The sequence below is a fragment of the Miscanthus floridulus genome, chromosome 19, assembly GCF_019320115.1.
Source record: "Miscanthus floridulus cultivar M001 chromosome 19, ASM1932011v1, whole genome shotgun sequence".
NCBI lineage: Eukaryota > Viridiplantae > Streptophyta > Magnoliopsida > Poales > Poaceae > Miscanthus > Miscanthus floridulus.
Window position 1 is genome coordinate 44214716 of NC_089598.1, and position 20909 is coordinate 44235624.

Genomic DNA, 20909 nt, shown 5'->3' on the forward strand with positions numbered 1-20909 from the left:
TAGGACTTTCAACAGCCGAATTAAATTTGTCGTTGACTACTATTGTTTTGGTACAACTCATACATGATGTACCGAGGAACGAATCTGCCAACCTAAGAAGCAAGAAGAACAAGGCAAAGTTTGGCTACAATATAGCCATCAGACGCAACTTCTCGGCACGTATATGAATTAACAATATACATGCTCTCTACATATGTAGAATGTTTTAATCGATACTGTATTATATCGTGCAGTGTGCTAAACAACCACAAGGGTCACTGCTATGTGGATTCTGTACACCTATGAGTACCTCAGAGAATCGGAAATACAACCAACATCAGCTACAACGTGCTAACGAATTCACGAAGTTGGTGGGGAAATAGATGAATCAACGCAGACGGTCAGGGCGCCTTAAGTGGACCGTCTGCGTAACAAAGGCAGGGTGCCCGCCTCCGTAAAGCACTATTAACGACGGACGCTCTGACCACCTGCGTTAACGCAAAACTGCCACAGGGGAAAACCACTTCAGTAGTAGTGGTCTTAAATTTCTCATCGATATTTTTTTCTTTTTTTCCTTTATTTTTCTCTCTCTCGATTCTTCATTCTTCTCGTTTCTCTCTCCTTAGAGCAAGTATAATAACAGACTGTAAACTGGCTAAATATTAACGTAGAAGAGAGAGAAGAGGAGAGAGCAGAAGCGAGCTGTAAGCTTACAGCTGGCTTAGACAAAAGAACCAAAAAAGTTTATGAGAGAGACAAGTGGACCATGTATTATTAGTGATGAGCTAACTACTATATGAGTAGACTAAGAGAAAACCAAAAAAAAAAATCTTACAGCCAGCAGACTGTATTATTAGCGTTGCTGCCTCGCCCACCCCACAATCCGACACGTCCACCCATCCCCTCCCCGCACTAGCATGCCATCTCGGCTTCTCCTTGTATGGCGCACCGCCTTTGCCGGTTGTACTTGCGGCTACGTGCCTCGAAGAAAATCCAACCATGGCCACGTTAGGCCTCGTTGGAGCAAGAGGAACCTTGAAGAAACTAGTATTTTTTTTCCTCTACATGGCATCCATCCCTTGTGAAACTGAGTTTTTTTTTTACTGCTCCACTGTGAGGAGTTTTTTTTTCACCCATTTTAAAAAAAACTATACCAAACGGGCTTACTAGAGAAGTTGTACCAAATACTCCCTCCGATTCTCTAAAGCAAGTCGTTTTGAGGTTGTCTTAAGTCAAACATTTTAAATTTTGACTATAAATAACTTCTTTTTGATTAAGTTTGAAAATATGAAAGTGATATAAGTAGGTTCTAGCACTGATATGACGTCATGAATCGATTGCATATGTACATTTAGTACGAAGTAATGAGCAAGCACGCCCAGTAGGAGCAAGCACGCCCAGCCCTCGTTTAGTTGCCGGATTCGGCAGTGGCAAAATCACTGTGCCAGCACTGTAATGTACTGTAGCATTTTGTTTGTATTTGGTAATAATTGTCCAATCGTTGACTAATTAGGCTCAAAACGTTCGTCTTGCAAAGTACAATCAAACTGTGCAATTAGTTTTTGATTTCGTCAACATTTATTACTCCATGCATGTACCGCAATTTTGATGTGACGGGACATCTTCTTTTTGCATAGTGCCAAAGTTTACATTTTGGGGTAACTAAACACCCCCAGTAGTGGACCCAGTGCTCGAATGGAGTTTGGGCGAAGCTTAAGACACCGATAAGATTACACAGTTTTAATTTTAAGTTCACTACAGAGCGTGATTTGATCAATAGTTTAGAGTTCGCCGGTGCTAGGGCCTAGGTGAGCGCCCATATATATATATATATATATATATATATATATATATATATATATATATATATATATATATATATAGACACACACACACACCACATTTGGTGTTCGTCTCATTGAGCGGCATATTGGTCCCGTTCGTTTCGCTGAAAAAACAAGCCGAAACACTGTTCCAGCTGATTTGTTGTGAGAGAAAAATATTGTTCTGACTGAAAAAACATGTTGAAAAGTACGAATTATAAGACAAACGAACATGGCCATTACATATATATTCCTGCACTAGGAACGTCTCTCATGACACATCCTAGCTATACGCTCTCTCTCTCACTCACTCTCGCTTGCATGTGTGACACGCAATCTAGGTTCTTCTCTTTCTAGGATCCATGGACATCTTTTCTTGTGTCTTCACCATCACACCAACTCAAGAGTAGTTTTTGAGATCAGTAAAGAAGAAAGCTCAAAGGTCCATTGATGTATCCTGCTTCTACTGCTATATAATTCCTCTAGTGTCCTTAATTTAGGCTTGGCACAATCCTTCTTTACTGAAAGTGTTTGGGATGCCCTAACCATGATTGTTCAGATCTTGACCAACCAACCAATAGCTCCTTCAAAGATCCAAAGATACCGTGTCGGTAGTTTTTATTTCTTTTCCTTTTCACAAAGGCAGGCATGCACTGTTGTCAATTCCAGATGCAAATTGACTGTCCCAGGTAGCTCAATTAATCCTTACTGCTACTATTATTTATGTACTAGTTTACTACTCGTTCAATCCTTCCTTCTCCGAAAATCAAGTTTACTGACAAATCAAATTCGAAAATTGTTCATTGGAAACCTCTACTGACTATTAATTGTCTTGTTTCTCTTGCCTTTGCAATGATAGGAGGAGCACGCCTGAGAGGATCAGATCACATTCACATCAGTCATCAGCCCGACCCCGACCCCGACCGGACAAGGCCTGTTCGCTTGAACTTATCAGCTAGAATTTACAGTATTTTTCTCTCACAACAAAACAGCTGCAGCCGGCTGATAAGCCGGCTTTAATGTCAGCCTTCCCATGGCGGGGAGAGTTTGTGTTTCTCCTTGGTTGATTGGGTTCTCCGGAGCACGAGGTCTCCGACCTCGAGGATCCTCCCTCTGATTTTTCTTTTGTGGTACCTGCGGAGAGTTTGCTGGTAGCGAGTGGAGCAAATGACGGCCGTCTCGCAGGCCTCCTCGAGCAGGTCGACCGCGTCCTACTGAGCCTCTGCGGCTCGGTCGCGGTCGAAGGCCTTCACTCTTGGGGCGCCATGGTCGAGGTCGGAGGGCAACACTGCTTCAGCTCCGTAGGCCAGGAAGAAGGGTGTGAACCTTGTGGATCGGTTCAAGGTCGTTCTCAGGCTTCAGAGGATCGCTGGGACCTCTGCAACTCATCGCCGGCGTACTTATCGAGTCGGTCGAAGATGCGTGGCTTGAGTCCTTGGAGGACCATGCCATTGGCCCGCTCGACCTGACCGTTGGTACGTGGATGTCCGACCGAGGCCTAGTCGATCCTGATGTCGTATCCGTCACAAAAGTCTAGGAACTTCTTGCCGGTGAAGTTAGTTCCATGGTCAGTGATGATAAAATTAGGAACACCGAACAGCTGTGGATCACTGTGCGCGGGGACGACGTGATTGCTTGTTGAAGCCTTGAAGGGTGTCGGCTCCTTTGGCATGCGGGTTCAAAGGATGATGATACTTTTTGAAACAAATCAGACAGAAGATGAACCAAAACTAGACAACAACATTAAAACGGAAGAAAAAACAACGCAACTCGATCGATTGGATTAGAACATCAACATGCGCCGATCTCAAAACTCAAGAGAAAAACAACTCTGGACAGTCGGATTGGGACACCGATACGAGCCAAACAAAGCCGAAAACTCAAAGAAACCGCACACCGCACCGCCTCCAAACCACCGTCAGCCGGTTGCCACACTGTGCTGCCGTCCCCCGGACGACGAAGACGTCAAGACGAAACGTTGTCGTCACCGCTTGCGCAATCATCGCCAACGAAGTCCCACACTGAGGTAGCCCGCTGCAAAGCAGAGCTAGTCACCGCAGCCACTGCGAGCCGTGTAGCCCTCCCGTAAATGAATCTGCTTACGCCGTCTCTGAAGAAGTTGTCCCACGTCGGACTAGCAACTGCCAAGCAGGACAAGCCGCCGTGGTCCGCTGCAAGCTGCCAACCCAATCGTGGGCGGCTGCCTCTGGTACTCACCAAGTCGACCCCGCCACCGAGATCCACGCACGCACCCTGTCGCTTCTAGCAACCTAGCTATCTCAACGAAGGTAGAAGTGCCACACACCAACTCCAGCAGCCATCAGAGCGTCTCCTTGCACCGGAACAATCACCGTTGAGCGAGACCGCCCGCCGCCACTCCACACAGGTCACCTCGGCAACGCAAATCTGCTAGCCACCACCTCCCACGTCGGCCTCCTCGCCAACTCCGTGAGCGCATCCACGCCAGCCTCCTCACCATCTTCGTGGTCGCAATTGGCACATGGTCTCACCAGACCGCCGCCCTTCACTGGCAAACAGACGCCAAGCCCTCCATTCGCTGCGCCAATGCACTCCTTCTAGCAGCCTTCCACCACCGTGGACACCAATAACTCGAATCCTCAACTAGATCTCCACCTTCCTTGCCACGACACTGGCCGCTGCTGCCACAGACAGGGCACAACCTTCCAAAGCGACGCCTTCAACGAGGGGCGCGACGTCACCGACACTGTCGTCATCTAATCAGAAGGTCAAGGTTATACACCCAGGAAGAACACGCCGTGCAAGGAGAGAGGGGGCCTTTCAATAAACGCTTCCAAGGAGAATGGGTAAAGCTTTCGCTATAGCCCCTGAACCCCATGCATGACAGTGGCCAGCCCGTGCCTGCTGCAACAGCCTTTCCCGTCGAGCCCGTCGACAGGGCTACCTGCCCCAAGCCGGAGGACACCTTCACTGTTGCTGTCACCGAACAATGAGGCTAGTGTGCCCCGCTCGACCTTCGCCCGCTTCGCCGCCATGGCGCCGCAGACAAGAAAACGAGGAGGCCGTCGCCGTCCACGCTACCACGGCGCCAACGTCGCACAAGCAGCGTAGGGCGTCGACACCTTCGACCACCGCGCTACAGTCGTGGCACTTCGGCGCAGCTATCACCAGCCCATCCTGGCCACCTAGGGGCGCGCACCCCAGACACCGCCCCGGCAGCCAGCAAGCGCGAGGGCATAGGCAGGCTAACCTGGCAGCCAGGCGCACGGCCTGTACGACTGCGCCGAACAATCCACGCCCGCGCCCACCGTCGTCGTATGCCAGCACTGAACACCCCGCAGTCGTGCCCGCCGTCGTCGGGCGCCTCACGGTCACTGCACGCCGACGCCAGGCGCTCCGGGTGAGGAGGCCGCGGATCTGCGCACTGGCAGCCCGTAGCGAGCCACCGCCGTAGTCGCGTCGGCCCGGCCTCGATGTCGCCCGCAGCTCCATGAGCTACGGCCACCGGAGCAGCTGGGCCACGGACGGTGCAGTAGGGCCACCGGAGTAGCCTGCGTGGCTCCCGCGCCGCCGCCGCTCTGCCGCTGCACCACAGCCCCGCCACCGCACCACCGCGCCGCCATAGCCGCCTCCCGTCATGGCACCACATATCTACGTGCCGACAGGCCGGATCCAGCCAAGGGGACGACGGATCCGGGCATGGCTGGGGCCGGAATCCCGCCGCCGGTTGCTGCCCCATGTAGGCCTCCGCCATGGCCAGAATCCCTAACTCAGGAGCACCTCTCGGAGAGAGAGAGAGAGGAGGGAGGAGAAGGGGGAAGACCCAGCCGCCGCCGTCCTTGCCTTCGGCCGGCTTGCTGGCATTGAGCTCCGGCGGCGGCCGGGGATGAGAGCGCTGGGAGGCTCGGAGGCGGGGGGGGGGGGGGGGGGGGGGGGGGGGTTGGCGCCTCCTGATGATACTAGGGTAGCAAAGTAATCCGTTATATCGGGTGACGGTCTCAGCAGTCATAATTGGTTAGAGTTCATCTTGTACAATGTCAAGTAAAATTGTTTAGTACTCTCTCAGTTGTAAATTGTAAGTCGGATTTTTTAGGTACGTAGCTTGTTACGCATCTAGATAGATAGATATATGATATATAGACACGCAATAAAAACTGTATCTCTAAAAAACAGAATGATTTACAATTTGGAACAAGATAATAAGGAGAGAAGAATAAGAGAGAGATATCATTGTTTTTTATTTGTAAACCAACCACCTCATAATTAGTAAAAAATTAAAACTATGAGATAAATTTGTTCACTATTCTACGAGATGTTGCCATATAAACTTTTCTTTGTTCATTGCAATGATCATGGAATTACTATGAGACAAGTTAAAAGATAACCCATTGTCTGAATAATATACTTGCTCCGTTTGTTTCATAGGGTTCCACAATCTCAAAATTACATGGGTTTAATTCCCCAAGATGACTTGTTTTAGGAATCAGACAGATTAAGATAATTCCCATTAGTCACTTGACACCCTGGGGGCGGGGGTGTAAACTCTGCTTGGGAAAAATTGTTCGACTAACCACTTTGGTAACAACCAGAAACTACCATGTAATTTTTTCAGAGCTGTCCTCCAGTGCGAGTTCCCTTTAAGCTGCTCCTCAGGGGAAGCGAACAAAGTCATTGGAATAGTTTATTTATTGGGTGGGTCCTTCTCTTCTCATTTCAAGATCGATCATCTCGAGTCTCAGCAAGGGCGCAAATTCACTTGGAACAATGCTGTGTCAGCCAGAAAAATGATAGAACTAGAACGAAGCTCTACAAAGTCACAACTCTTCCCTGCTTTCCTAGGAAACAACTAAAACACCTAAAAGCTTACTACTTCTACCTAGTTGCTTACCCCAGAAAAACCTAATCCTTTGAATGTTTGGTATCCTTCAAATCTTCAGTATCCTTCAAGTCTTCGGGTCCGGAACGGCGGCCCCTGCTGGAGTGAAACCTTCCACTACTAAGATAAAGAATAGATTTGATAGAAGAAAGATGTAGCACACAGATGGTTTGTGCTTATTAGCGTCTAATATTAAATTAAAGAAAAGTTAACCAGCTTGGATGCCATGACAATTTGCCGTTGAACACCTCTTGTGCAGGAGTCTAAAGTTAACGGACAAACAAAACAACCATCTAATGCTCAGGTTCATGTACTATTTTGTAATGCTAATAGATACAAGCAGTGCTGTAAACCAATTTTAAATCAGATCCCTCCTCTCACAAAAACAATGTATCAATCATACAATTCTGTTAACTAAACTATAGCGCACCTACAAAAACTATTTTCAAAAACAACATGAAGTTTCCAATGAGCAGCTCGATTTACTACCGGAGTTTGCTTCAACCAATATAGTTTACTCTCTCTATCACATGTTTTAGGGCTTGCTTGGAACAAGGGAAGGGATAACAGAGGGATGGGAAAAATACACAATGATAAAGACCTAAAAGGTGGTATTTGGTTAGTATGGGAGAGTATTTTTCACATTTGCAATTAGAGGGTGCAGAGTTCTAGAGTATAGAACAAGATAATGCATCTTCAAGATCTACCTTTGAACGGATATGATACAAGCCTGCCAGCAACAAATTTATGCTGCATGAAAGTGAAAGAAATGATGAACTAATTGTAGACACAAAACTTCTTATCTCTGTTAGTAATTTTTCTGTGTTTTCTTTCTCGAAAGTAATAGAAACATTTTTAGTTATAAAGCAAACTAGAATGTAGAACTTTAACCATGAGATTTGTTTTCCTCGTTTTTTTTATCTTGTTATACTATAGAAAAATAGATTCATCTCTAGACTAGATCACTGTTGTGGCGACTGTTACGATCACTGTCATAGTGCCATCTCTAGATCACTTCATTGAGCTTACCAGAGTTCCCACCCTGCATATCTGTTATCTGGTAAATCACTGTCATGGTGACGAATAGCAATTTTCAGTCCCCTCTCAGAACTCGGATGAAACAATTTCCGCATAAACTTATTCAGATTCTCATACAGTACATACAATTAATTGGTCACAAACCAATTCATGAACACAAAAATGGTCTCCCTCCTACTCTGTAACTATAGCACAGAGCAACATCGGCATTGGCAGATTGAAAAAGCAGAGCAAGGAAGAGCCTAACACAAAAGAATATACGGAGAAAACAGAAAAACTATGCACACTTCATCTATCCTCCCAGGCCACAATGATGTCCCGCTTCATCAACAATCTAACCCTTTTGTTAGGATCTATATATATATACACAAGTATAAGAAGATGAACTGTTTTTACCTCTATACAACTTGACATGGCCACAGTGATATTATATCTATCAGACTTGGCAAACCATTCCTACCTCAAGGGTGGAAACATGTGGCACGTTAGCCGCGTAGGCAGGGCCTCGGCTATTCCTCATCAGGAACTCATAGATGAAGTTTATGGCAATCCGCTTCATCAAGCTAGACCCACTTTTCGCCTTCATATACGAGCGCCCCATGATGAAGGACATGCCTGCCTCCCTTGCCTCAGTCAGCTCTTGCAGCTCATTGCGCACTTCGCTGTTGATCTGCGCATTTTCTGGGAGCACAAACCTCACCCTCCTCGACTTGGAAGATACTAAATTTGGGTTTGTATCCTTCCGAACAGATGATTCAGGTGATCCCTCAACCTCACCATCGGCCTCTTGAAATGGCAGGCCTTTTGCTGATAATAGACAACCTCTCATAGGGACTCTCTGAACCATCCGGATAACCATTTTTGTCAGAGTCCCCAGAGCGGATGAACTCTGCAATGCTGCTCACTAGGGCCTTCTCAAACTCCAGGCTGTCCTGCTGAACATCCCGGTACCCGTATCGGACAACTACCCTGTATAGTCTGTATTGTTTCAGGCCAATGCGTCCGACCAAAATCGCTCTTCAGGTTGGACATGTGGTACAGAAACGGATTTAATGCATAGGAAGACCAGAACCTGACGAAAAACACATTCATGCACTGGTCAGTTAAACAATTCCTTCACTAGTGTGTTCAAATGTGAGCATAAAAGAACATTAGCATTTACATCAATGACCGTAAAAAGAACACAAAAGGCATGACAAGATACCTGATGAAATGCAGGGAGGTTGGTGACGAAGTGGGAGAAAATGGCAGGAATCCCAGACACAAGCTCTGTGTGTATGAGACCAATGCCTCTGACCCGAACAATACCCAATGAAGGGCCTAAATTCAAAAGCCAGCTTATTGAGACCTTGTTATCCACATCAAACTCATACTTCTTTGTTGTGCCATAGTGCCAAACACACATCACAGTCAAGAAAGTGAAGGAAAGAATTATAGGTACCCAAGCTCCTTCATGGAACTTCACGAGGGAAGCTGAGAAGTAGACAGCTTCGATTGCACCAAAGAAAAGAAGGAAGGCAAGAGCAAATACAACATTCTTGTTCCAGCAAAGGACGATGACGAGTGACATAAAGCAAGTTGTGACAATCATAACTGTTATAACCGCCAACCCTGAAACCAAAAAATAGTGGGGTTAACCTTCAATCCATATGAAGTTGAAGTTACATAACTAACTGAAAATGTTCATATCTCATGACTTTGTTATTTTCAGAAAGCAGCAGCAACAACATAGCCTTTCAGTCCCAAGCAAGTTGGGGTAGGCTAGAGTTGAAACCCACCAAGAGCCCTAAGTCACGGTTAAGCACTTCAATAGCTGCTTTCCAAGCACTCATATTCAAACATAGATCTCTAGGTATATCCCTAGCTTTCAAATCTTTTTATTGTCTCCCCCATATCAATTTTGGTCTTCCTCTACCTCTCCTCATATTATTAGCTTCGCTTAGGACTCCACAATGCAATAGTGCTTCTGGAGGTCTCCTTTGGACATGGCAAAACCACCTCAGCCGATGTTGGACAAGTTTTTCTTCAATTGGGGCTATCCCTAAGTGATCACGTATATCATCGTTCCGAACTCGGTCCATTCTTGTGTGACCACAAATCCATCACAACATACGCATTTCTGCAACACTCAGTTGTTGAACATGTCGAATCTTTGTAGACCAACACTCTGCTCCATACAACATAGCCGGTCTAATCGTCATTCTATAAAACTTGCTTTTTAGCTTTTGTGGTACCCTCTTGTCACAGAGAATGCCAGAAGCTTATCGCCACTTGATCCACCCTGCTTTGATTCTATGGCTAACGTCCGCATCAATATCTCCATCCCTCTATAGCATCGATCCGAGATACCGAAAGGTATCCTTCTTAGGCACTACTTAACCTTCCAAACTCACATCTCCCTCCTCCTGTGCAGCTCCGCCAAAGTCGTATCTCATGTATTCGGTTTTAGTTCTGCTCAATCTAAAACCTTTAGAATCAAGGGTCTGTCGCCATAACTCTAGTTTCCTATTTACTCCCGTCTGGCTTTCGTCCACTAACACTACATCATTAGCGAACAACATACACCAATGGATATCCCCTTGTATGTTCCTGGTAACCTCATCCATTACCAAGGCAAAGAGATACGGGCTTAAGGCTGACCCTTGATGAACTCCAATTTTAATCGGGAAGTAATCTGTGTTACCATCGTTTGTTCGAACACTAGTCACAACATTGTTATACATGTCCTTGATGAGAGTCACGTACTTTGATGGGACTTTATGTTTGTTATTTTCAGAAAGCAAAAAAAAAATTTGCTAGCGAATTTGTGTGCTCTTACCTTGTGCATTTGCCATCTGTTTCGTGTTTCTGAAGCCTATAGTAACAGCCAAGCACAGTATCATTAAGATCCAATTGATCTCTGGTATGTATATTTGGCCATGTACCGTGGAGGATGTATGCACAATCTTCACCCTTGGAAAGCAATTTAAGGAACAACACTGTTTGATAACTGAGAATGTGCCAGTGATAACTGCTTGGCTCCCAACTACAGCTGCAAGGATTGCAATCCCCAGAACAGGCCATCTGATTTTTTCTATAAAAAGATTATCACGTCTGTAAGCACCAAAGACATTTAGTTACTGAATATTTGTCTACGAGCATAAAAAGGCAAAGAGTGTACCAGGTACGGATATGTAAAATCCAATATGGTGGTTCCTCTCAAAATTGTGATGCTGTGAAATGTAAGCAGCTTGTCCCATATAGGCAAGCACGAGTGATGGATAAACCACCATTGTGAAAGCGATCTGTTGGAAGCAAAAAGGAGTGGTACAGAATTTTAGACTTACACAAGCTTCCCCTAGGATGATCAGAATGGGTAGATGACATGTGTCACATCTTGAGAGTATAATATTGGAACGAATAATATATTATGATGTGATTTCTGGAGCACTCTCATTTGGAAGATAATCGAACATGGTTGAATCAAACTTTCAGTGCAAGTGCAACCAAGTAATCACATTTCTTTTTAGTGCAAGTGTGCAACACAGTAATCAGTCGAATAAACTTCATGGGCATTCCATCTAATCTGTCCATCGGTTAGATTACTGTTCCTTTTCTAACATAGAAAAGAAACTGTAGCCATCATGTACGATTTGTACCTCCCACTCTCCATCCTTAGTGCCAGTTTTCATATAAATGTATTTAAGCAATTCTTAATGAGAAGATGAGCAGATAATAGTTTCATTAGTTATATTAATAAACTAAAATATGTGTACTTAAACCAATAGGGAAGTTCCAGATCCAACCTTCCATCTAGATTTTGAGTATTCCAGATATGTTAACCACTCTGTATCTGTTAACCACTTACAAAATAATTAATGTTCAACTTCAACTGATGTAACAAAATGCAATTTGCTTGGGCAATGTTTCTGATTTCATTTCTTATCTGCATGCCATCCTTTGCTCTATAACCTGCTATACTGCAGTCTATGTTTGTAAGCCACTTTTATGTGCTTGTACCTCAGAATTACAATGGAATGTTCTACATGCTGCCCTTCAGAGACAGGTTCAGAAGCTCTAGACTCTCTGCTTCCTTCTGAATAGGCCATATGGTTTCAGTAGTTTATATTGTTGATATTGTACATGATTATTTTTTTGCACATGAACTCATTCCATTGCATACCTTGATTGAAGACTGCGAGAAATGTCCAAGGTCCGCATACATAGCTTCAGAACCTAAGAGTTTGAACAGTTTTCAAGGGTCAATTCATCGTCATCATTTAAGCAAAGTGGCAGAGCTAAACTGTGGCATGCAATGCAATCGCCTATCTTCTTTGCTTACCAGTTACACATAAAAGGATCCCACCCAGTGACATCCAGCCTCCAACCTGTGTCTTCTGGATAAAACTGTACATGTAGTATGGCGAAAGGGCTTTATAGATAAGGGGATTCCAAACGATGATGTTGTACACCCCTATGGTGCTGATGCAGAGAAGCCACAGGCAAACAATAGGTGCGAAGAGAAATCCGACCCTGTGTGTGCCGAGTGTTGCAAGGCGAACAAGCCTACCAGGATCACACATGTTACTGGAAGCAGAACATCTGCAAATCAACATGACATAACAGAAGAATCCAGTTTTCATAGACACAACAGAATGGTCTCAATCCATGCAGCAATCAGAGCAGAACCAGCAGGTACCACATCGTCATCAAGCAACAGTAAACGAAACGTGAGCAAGAAATGAATCGACCTACATTGGTGCTGGTCATTGACCATTGACAGCTTGAGCCCCGAAACCGCTGAGAATACTGAAGAGAAACAGAAGCACAGGTCAGATTCTTGTCACCAACACCAACCAATGGACATTAACAACGACGGTTGAGGCAAGGAGGGGAGGTGCGACCGGAGACAGCCGGGGTGAGGACGCCGTCGCCGATGACCATGGACGTCCCGAGCAGAGCGAACAGCAGCAGCAGCCACTGCAGCTCCCTGCGCTGCTGCAGCGCCGCGCGCACGGTCGACGCCGGCGGCGCGCCGTCGCGCTGCTCCTTGAGGTCGTCGTCGGCAGCGCTACTGTCGCCGACGCCAGGGAGGAGCCCCGCACGGACCCGGCGGCATATGAGGGAGTAGAGCGCGAAGGTGCCGCCCTCGCCGTCGTCGGCGGCGCGCAGGACGACGAGCACGTACTTGAGGAGCGTGACGAGGGTGAGCGTCCAGAACACGAGCGAGAGCACCCCGTAGATCTCCTCGTTGCCCTCGGAGTGGTCGATGTCGCCGCCGGCGAAGGCGCTCTTGTACACGTAGAGCGGCGACGTCGCCACCTCGCCGTACACCACGCCGAGGCTCTGGTAGGCCAGCACCAGCTCCGACCGCCACGACTGCAACCCCACCAAGAGAAAAAAAACTTTCCATCACCACCATGCCTCTCGAAATACCAAACAAACCAAAAAAAAGAAGAAAAAGAAATCGAATACGGAATCCGAGAGAAAGGCGACCGGCCGGGCTCACTCACCTTCTTGCGCGCACTCGCGGCGCCGCGGCCGCTCTCTGCATCCATTCGCGCCCCCTCACGAACTCAAGGCGCCGCCTTTCCTGCGCCCATGCAAGCAGCGTTGCCTAATTGAGAGCGGGGGAGCGAGAATCTGGGCGAAGATTTCTCTCGGGTTGGACTTGTCTTGTGAGAAGACAAGCAGGACAATCAGCAAGCCGCACTTCCGTTCCGTCCTACTATAGCAAGCTTCCTGCAACAACCAACAGATCTTGCCGTGCTCGCTTCAATCCTCGCAGCTTGTCACTTGGCAGTTGCCACTCATGGGCAGGAAGAAATCGAAATCCGAAGCCCATGAAGCGGGCCAGGACAAGGAGAAGACAAGCAAGAACAGGGGAATGGAAAAGGCGAAAACTGGCTTCTACAGCAAACCCTGTTCCTCCCAACCCTTTTTATCAGTAATCTTTTACAATCGCGAGACCTGCGCAGGTACTTATAGCTGCAGTTGCAGGGGTCAGCAGGTGGAGACAGGGATGTTCTTGGGAAAAGTTTATAACTTTGGTTGTGGGGAAGTGATGAGTGGGAGGTATCAGCAGGTAGGGGTATTTTCAGGTATTCCTATGACCGTATCACAGGCGAAATTGATATGCGGTTGCTCCGTTTAGACCTGTGCCGCCGTGGGTGGGATCTCCAGCTGTGACTATCACTGCCAAAGATAAGCTGCTTCTCGCACATAATTCCATCTCGCCCTCGTTTCATTTGGAAAGGCGACGAGACACCGTTATCAGAAAGTCGTCGCGGTAATTCACGAGCAGTTTTCGACCCTGCTCCTGCATCAAAAGTCCAACAAGGTGGGAAGAACCGAGCCGGGACAGGGAATGGGTCGATACCTGTGGTCTGATGTCTGAATATCTGATCTGATCGGAACGGCCGTACGTCGCTCTCCAAAGGTTGCCTGTTACACTGGCACAGAACAGCTGGTGAGAACCCGTCGATCGTCGATCCAGCCGCCAGCATGAGAAGAAAATCAGAAAAAATAAAAAAAAAATAGCATGTGCACCGCCGTGCGTGGAGCGGCGGAGGGCGAGACGGCGACGGGACCTTGAAAAAAATACGCCTAGACAGACGCCAGGGTCCTGGCCGGGAGCCGGCGGCGTCTGCTGCTGCCGGAGCCGTACGCGCGGCCGGTGGCTGGCGAAAGCGACGCCTCCCGCGGCGCGGTCACGATGCCGTGGTGGGGGCGCCGCCGCGCGTCAGCGGTATCGGCTTTGGGATTTTGTTAGGTCTTAGGTATGTGTCCGCCTGCCTGCTGCTGCGATGCGACCTGCATTTGCATCCGATGCGGTTCCGTCTTCCCCGCCAAAACTAAGGCCTCCCCTCTCTCAAGTTTACTCCAATGTTCATATACAGAGTATTAAATATAGATTAAAAAATAATTAATTATATAATTTACGACTAATTTACGAGACAAATCTTTTAAATCTAATTAGTCTAATAATAGATTAAGATTATTAAATTCATCTCGCGGATTACTGACGGATTCTGTAAATTGTTTTTTATTAGTATTCAAATATCCTATACAACACCTGCATATGACATCTGACGTGGCACCTCAAAATTTTACTTTCTGAATTTAAATAAGGCCTTAAAAAAGAAATGTGGACGGGAGGCGTGGATGGCCGGGGAGGATCGCTCCTTTCCTTTTCAGGATTTTCTCCTCGCTTGTACCGTCGCTGCCAGTGACGTGCCGATCTGTGGGAGTCGGTGAGCAAATAAAGTAAACGGTGAGTTTGTTGCGTGCTACGACCGGAAAATGGCGGCGACTGTTGCTTCTGAGCGTTTCGTTGGTTGGTTTCCGGGTGATAAGCTTGACTGATGCTAGTTTGTTGTGAGACAGAAATATTGTTGGTTGACTGATAATTCCTGACCAAAATCAACGAGCGAACGGGCTGTGAATCTGTTATCATATTCATTGTATGTATGGAGTACTACATAAAGCAACCTACCTACATAGTATATCGTATTGAACCCAATTAATTAATTACTTTTAAAGTTGAAACTCATATAATATAAATATAATGAAAAATACAAGATACTTATTTCAACTTTCAATGCAAAAGGAGATAAGATCCAATAAAATATTTATATATATCTTTTATAATCCTAAACTCCACTAGATTATATCTATCATATGCAATTACAACACACTGGCATATTCAATTATGATATACATAGGACACATTATCCACTAACAAGCATTTAGTTGTCCACATTAGCGTATCACACCATCCATTAACATTAAAATAGTTTATTCCTTGATATAAGTAGTATATGTAGTTGAATTTCATTCTAAGTCAACCGTAATTTCGGCAGCAACGAGCGAGGTGTGCTTCTAGTTATTGATGTGGATATGTTATAATAAAATGTATAAATTTATCTAAACTAACAACTTACCTAAGTTATTTTCATAGGCATTATTAATATAATTTTTAGTTTCATTAAGTATAGGAGTCATTAAAGGATATTTTCACTAAGGAAAAACATGTATGTTTACTTTATTTTAAGTAAGATTTTCATATAGTAATAGTAATAAAAATGGGTAACTTATTACTCCCTCCGTTCCAAAATATAATGTTTTAGTTTTTTAAGATACATTGCTTTTACTTTGTATCTAGATGTAAGGTATATCTAAGTGCATATCAAAAGCTACATATCTAAAAATCCAAAACGTCTTATAATTTGAAATGGAGGGAGTATATATTCGTGGTTACATAAATAATTTTCACAATAGAAGATTTTGGTGATTTAGATGTATATTTAGAAAGATAGTTTTATTTTATTTTTTGAAATGGCAAAAGTTGTAATTTAGATGCAAATATTAGAGGTTGCTTAGATTATCTATCATAATGACATGATGGGAATTTAAATATAAATTAAGGTGTTAATTTAAATTAGGTTTCATAATGGAATAGGTGGTATAATTGAGATGCAGATTATGTAACTAGATATAATGTAAATTAAGCTTTATTATGTATCTGGATATGCTTTATGTCTAGGTACATAGTAAAATATATATATTAAGAAAACCAAAATATCTAATTTAGAATAAGTTTTGTTATGTACCTAGATATTGTTATGTCTAGGTACATAGTAAAATCTATGCATTAAAAAAACCAAAACATTTACAATTTGAAATGGAGGGAGTGCTAGTTAAAATATCTTAATTATCGTGTTGCAAACACTGATTGATACTTCGCGCTAAATTGGAAAAGAAATGTTTGACCGGATATATACCTTATTTTTCACATGAGTGGAAAAGCTTCTTTTAAGGAGAAGAGATAGGATTTACAACAACAATACTAACATGACTTATCATGGTTAATTCGCGCTTAATTCCAACAGAGCAACACGGCAACATTACATATATGCATCATCACGAGTAGGTCGTACACGTAGATTTTACCCGTACATATGGAGATTTGTCGTGACCTAACGCGGCCATCCCAATTTTTTCCCATGGAGGCTTCACAATTTTCACAGGGTTTTGCCCTCTCATTCGGGCCTAAATCCGTACCTATATATATACGGCGAAACCAAACACGCCTTTTTTAACTATTGCATTGGTGTTGACAAATACTAATTAATTAGCTAGCACCAACCACTCACGAAAACTACAGTTACCCACCCACACAGAGATATATGACACCGTGTAAGTGTCAGCCTGATGTAATTAATCTAATTCTCTCAGGCCGCAGGAGGATATATATATATATATACGAATTGCTGCGACCTCTGATCTGATTCTAAATTAAATGATTGTCGAATTCAACTTTGCTACTCAAATAGCGTTTTTATCCGTACGTTGTGGCGAGGAAGAAAATAGGAAAGGGTGGCCAGAATTCTGCCACGGCTGGCTGGCTGGCCGCCGGTCAACGTCGCTGTTGCCTGTTCTGGTGGATCGCTAGAAGCCTAGCACAAAACGTCAAACGTGTGACATCGCCCGATGAGGCAGAGGTGGATACAGACTCTCCGTATATATATGTCGTGTACGCTGGTCGCCGCATCATGCACAAGTGCGGGCTCAGGCTGTATATATCATCAACTGAACACGAGGGGCAGAGAGCTGTTTGGTTCGCAGCTAAAGACGCCGCACTGTGCCACAAGTTCCACGTCAAATTTGATCAAGTTTAAAAAGTTTGACTTAAGACAAGTCTAGAAATCTATTTATTCAGGACATAGGGAGTAATTGTTACAGTCTGCTTCCATTTTCTAGGGGACGATTCATATAATAAGCATTCTCTAGATATACCTAATATAAAAAAGAACAATACAAGGTATACATTATTTGTGTGTTAGGATTAGTTTACACACATAATGACGTCATCGGTGAATAACATAAACTATGCATTAAATAAGATATCAGTGTATTGATCCTAAAGCCATTGTTAAATTAAATAAAGTAAATCGTCTAGGTCATCGTTAACCTATATACATATAAACTATATAATTATTATATGAGGGTCTAGAGCACTTTTAACTGTGAGCACAACTAGTTTGGCAGTCTGTAGAGATTGCATACTTTTATCATAAGTCGTGATTCTAATTAATCTAAGGATACTCATTTGATATAAAAAATTTTAGTATTTTTTATACGGAAGTAATGAAAGTTTCTTTTACACTTAAAAGTGGTCAAAGCTAAAATTGTTTGATTCCTGTAGCACTTCTTTTATCCCAAGCTGCTTTCCTCTTTTCCCGGAGCAAGGCCGACGCTTCGCCGCTCAGGCTTAACACGACCCATTGGGTCCAAATGTTCCAAGAAGGAATCATGGGCCGGCATCATTCACCGGCCCCACTCCACACTGGGCTAGCCTACGTCGTATCGTACCTGCCCGTATTTATCACGCCGGCAAAGCACCTCCGCGAGCATGAGCATTTATAAAAATCACTTTCCAAATCATCATTCAGAGAGCCATTTACATAAAAATCATTTTTTTACATCTTTCTTCTCTTCAACAGCTTTTTATATCTTGTGTGCACTCTTAAGAGCTATTCTCGTTGTCTATCTTTGGCTAGCAAGAACTCTGAAATAGAGGATGACTATGTGTAGATAACCAATTAAAAAAACTGTTGGAGGATATTTTTCTATCAAAATCTCTATTCCTAATAATTAGGAAGGATATAGAGAGTCTTTTAGAGTTGCTCTAAGGCCATGTTTAGATACCCCTCCGATTTTAATAAATCAGATATATAAAACAAGATTGATTAAACAATGGATTATTATAATCGAAGCTATTAATTCTATAATCCAGATGAGACTAGGTTATAGGAGATTACGGGTGCTGAAAGCCCAACTTGTCCCCAAATCGATCGTCCAACTTGCCAAACTATGAAGGTTATTAAGATAGGAATTTCTCACTTTAACCAACCATAATTAATCACCATAATCCATTAGTGCAAACACCCCGCCCGATTATTATAATCTATAATCATAATTATAATAATCCTATACATAATATAGATTATAATAATTCAGGTCCTAAATGCCTATGGGTTGATCACTTAATTGTTAATCTGCTGTACTCCCTTCATCCAAAAAGAAATACTACATATCTTGATTTTTGAGTTGCTAACCTTTTTAATTTAATTAGATTTATAAAAGATGAAGTCAATATTTGTATATTTCACTATTAATCAAATAATGATGTATATTTATATGTCATAAATGTTAACATTATATATATATATATATATATATATATTTAGTTTTTTACTGGAATCATATATATATATATATAGTTTTTTACTGGAATCATATATATATAGTTAATTAAAATCTAAAAAAAGAATGGAGTCATTTTCCTTTTGGGACAGAAGCCCAACACAGCAGTCAGTCGTTCCCTGTGCGCATTAAAAGTCGAGAGTGAAACACGCTGGCTCGAGGACCAGGCGGCCAAGGCGAACCATCGGCGTCGGCGTCGCGGCGCACCGGCCACTGCGCGCCGTGGGGACGCAGACGCACCACACGTACGTCCACAAGTCCACAACCACCAAAGATTCGGGAGGCGGCCAGCTGCAGACCTGGTTCCGATCCGCAGCAATCAGGAGGCGAGTGTCCTGCGCGCCCTAGCTAAGCTCGTATGCATGCGTCCCGTCCCGTCCCCACCAGTCCACCACCGGCACACGTACGTTACGTACACGGGCGATCCACGTAGTTAACGAGCTCTTCGTGACCAACACCGTTGCGGCCTGTTCACACACTTGACACGTACTGTCGCCGACGAATGCAGATTCTTAAGGCAACAACACGGCATACCGCCAAACCAATTGTGCAGTGTATTTACTTTACTATGCTAGCCACTTAGCTAGCTAATGAGTAGTTGAAAATGCTGCACCTTGTAAATAATTAGGATCTCAATATGCGTCAAGCTCCCTAATCTTTGCTAACTTGATCTGATAATACGACACAGGTTCTACATTCAAAAACCCTTCTGCGAATTGCAAAAAATGACTGGGCGGCACATCTAGAAGATAAGGGATGCACATGTATTTAAGTGGATTGGAGTGGAATTAAACTAAATTCCATTCCAATCCACTTCAACACATGTGGATTTAAGTGGATACACGTACATCCAAATAAGGCCTAAAGAATGACCCGTGAGTACGAGTGTCCACAGGTTTCGAGTAAAAAAATCTTGCTTATGAGTCTATGTTATTACTCGCATAATCGCAAAGAGGCGAGTAGGATGTGGATATCAAATTTTATTCGTGGGTAGCTATATAGGTACTTGAAATATAATTAAATTATGAGAGAGAGATTGTTTGAACTACAATATACTTTTTAAGTCCTATTTTTTTTTGGAAAATGACTGGGCGGCACATCTAAAAGATAAGGGATGGCCCGTGAGTACGAGTGCCTAAAGATGGCAACGGGCACAGAATGCCCGCATGCCCGCGGGCATGAAATCCGATGGGCAAGGATACGGGCACCACTTCTTGCCCGTGGGTACGGGCGCGGGCACCATCCTGAACCCAGAGGATAGTTCTTCGCGGGCAAAGAAATTTGCTATCCTCGCCCGCTTATCCGCCAGATCCGCTCCACAGGTCTGACATGTGGAACCTACAAGCAAATATATGTATATATACACGATTTGTTGTGAATATATATATCTTCGTATCTCTTGTAATGCACTATGATTTATATATATGCTCAACCTAGCGGGCACATGGGCATGCCCGTGGATGGAGGGCGCGGGCGTGGTTTGTTGCCCGTGGCGGGTCACGGGAGCGGGCGCGGGCGAGAGATTTAGCTGGCGGGCGCGGGCGTAAGAAGATAGTATCCGCGGGCACCACGCCCATTGCCATCTTTAGAGTGCCTACAGGTTTCAGGTAAAAAAATCTTGCTTATGAGTCCACGTTACTCGCATAATTGCAAAGAGGTGAGTAGAATGTGGATATCAAATTTTATTCGTGGGTAGCTATATAGGTACTTGAAATATAATTAAATTATGAGACAGAGATATATAATTAGCGATGGATGGTCTAACGCTAAAAGCGGCTACAGCGATAGACAATCTGCCGCTAAAAAGTTATAGCGACAGACTTCTGTAGACGGTGTAAGTCATGTCACTAAAAATCTTTAGCGACAGACAGTATTTTTAGCGACAGATAGTCCGTTGCCCTAAATTTTTATAGCGACAGACAACCTGCTGCTACTCTTTAGCGACAGATCATTGATGCTACATATAG

General features: G+C 44.2%; 1 protein-coding gene across 1 annotated transcript; it reads right to left on the reverse strand.

The window, feature by feature from the left end:
• Positions 1 to 7773: 7773 nt before the first annotated feature.
• On the reverse strand, positions 7774 to 14483 carry LOC136528891 (potassium transporter 24-like). Its single transcript, XM_066521887.1, is given in 13 exon segments — positions 7774 to 8495; positions 8497 to 8704; positions 8707 to 8767; positions 8900 to 9306; positions 10514 to 10768; positions 10856 to 10979; positions 11858 to 11910; positions 12017 to 12220; positions 12223 to 12276; positions 12430 to 12483; positions 12579 to 13053; positions 13188 to 14126; positions 14265 to 14483. Coding segments are annotated over 12 exon segments (2304 nt in total). The 5' UTR covers positions 13233 to 14126; positions 14265 to 14483; the 3' UTR covers positions 7774 to 8131.
• Positions 14484 to 20909: the final 6426 nt, after the last annotated feature.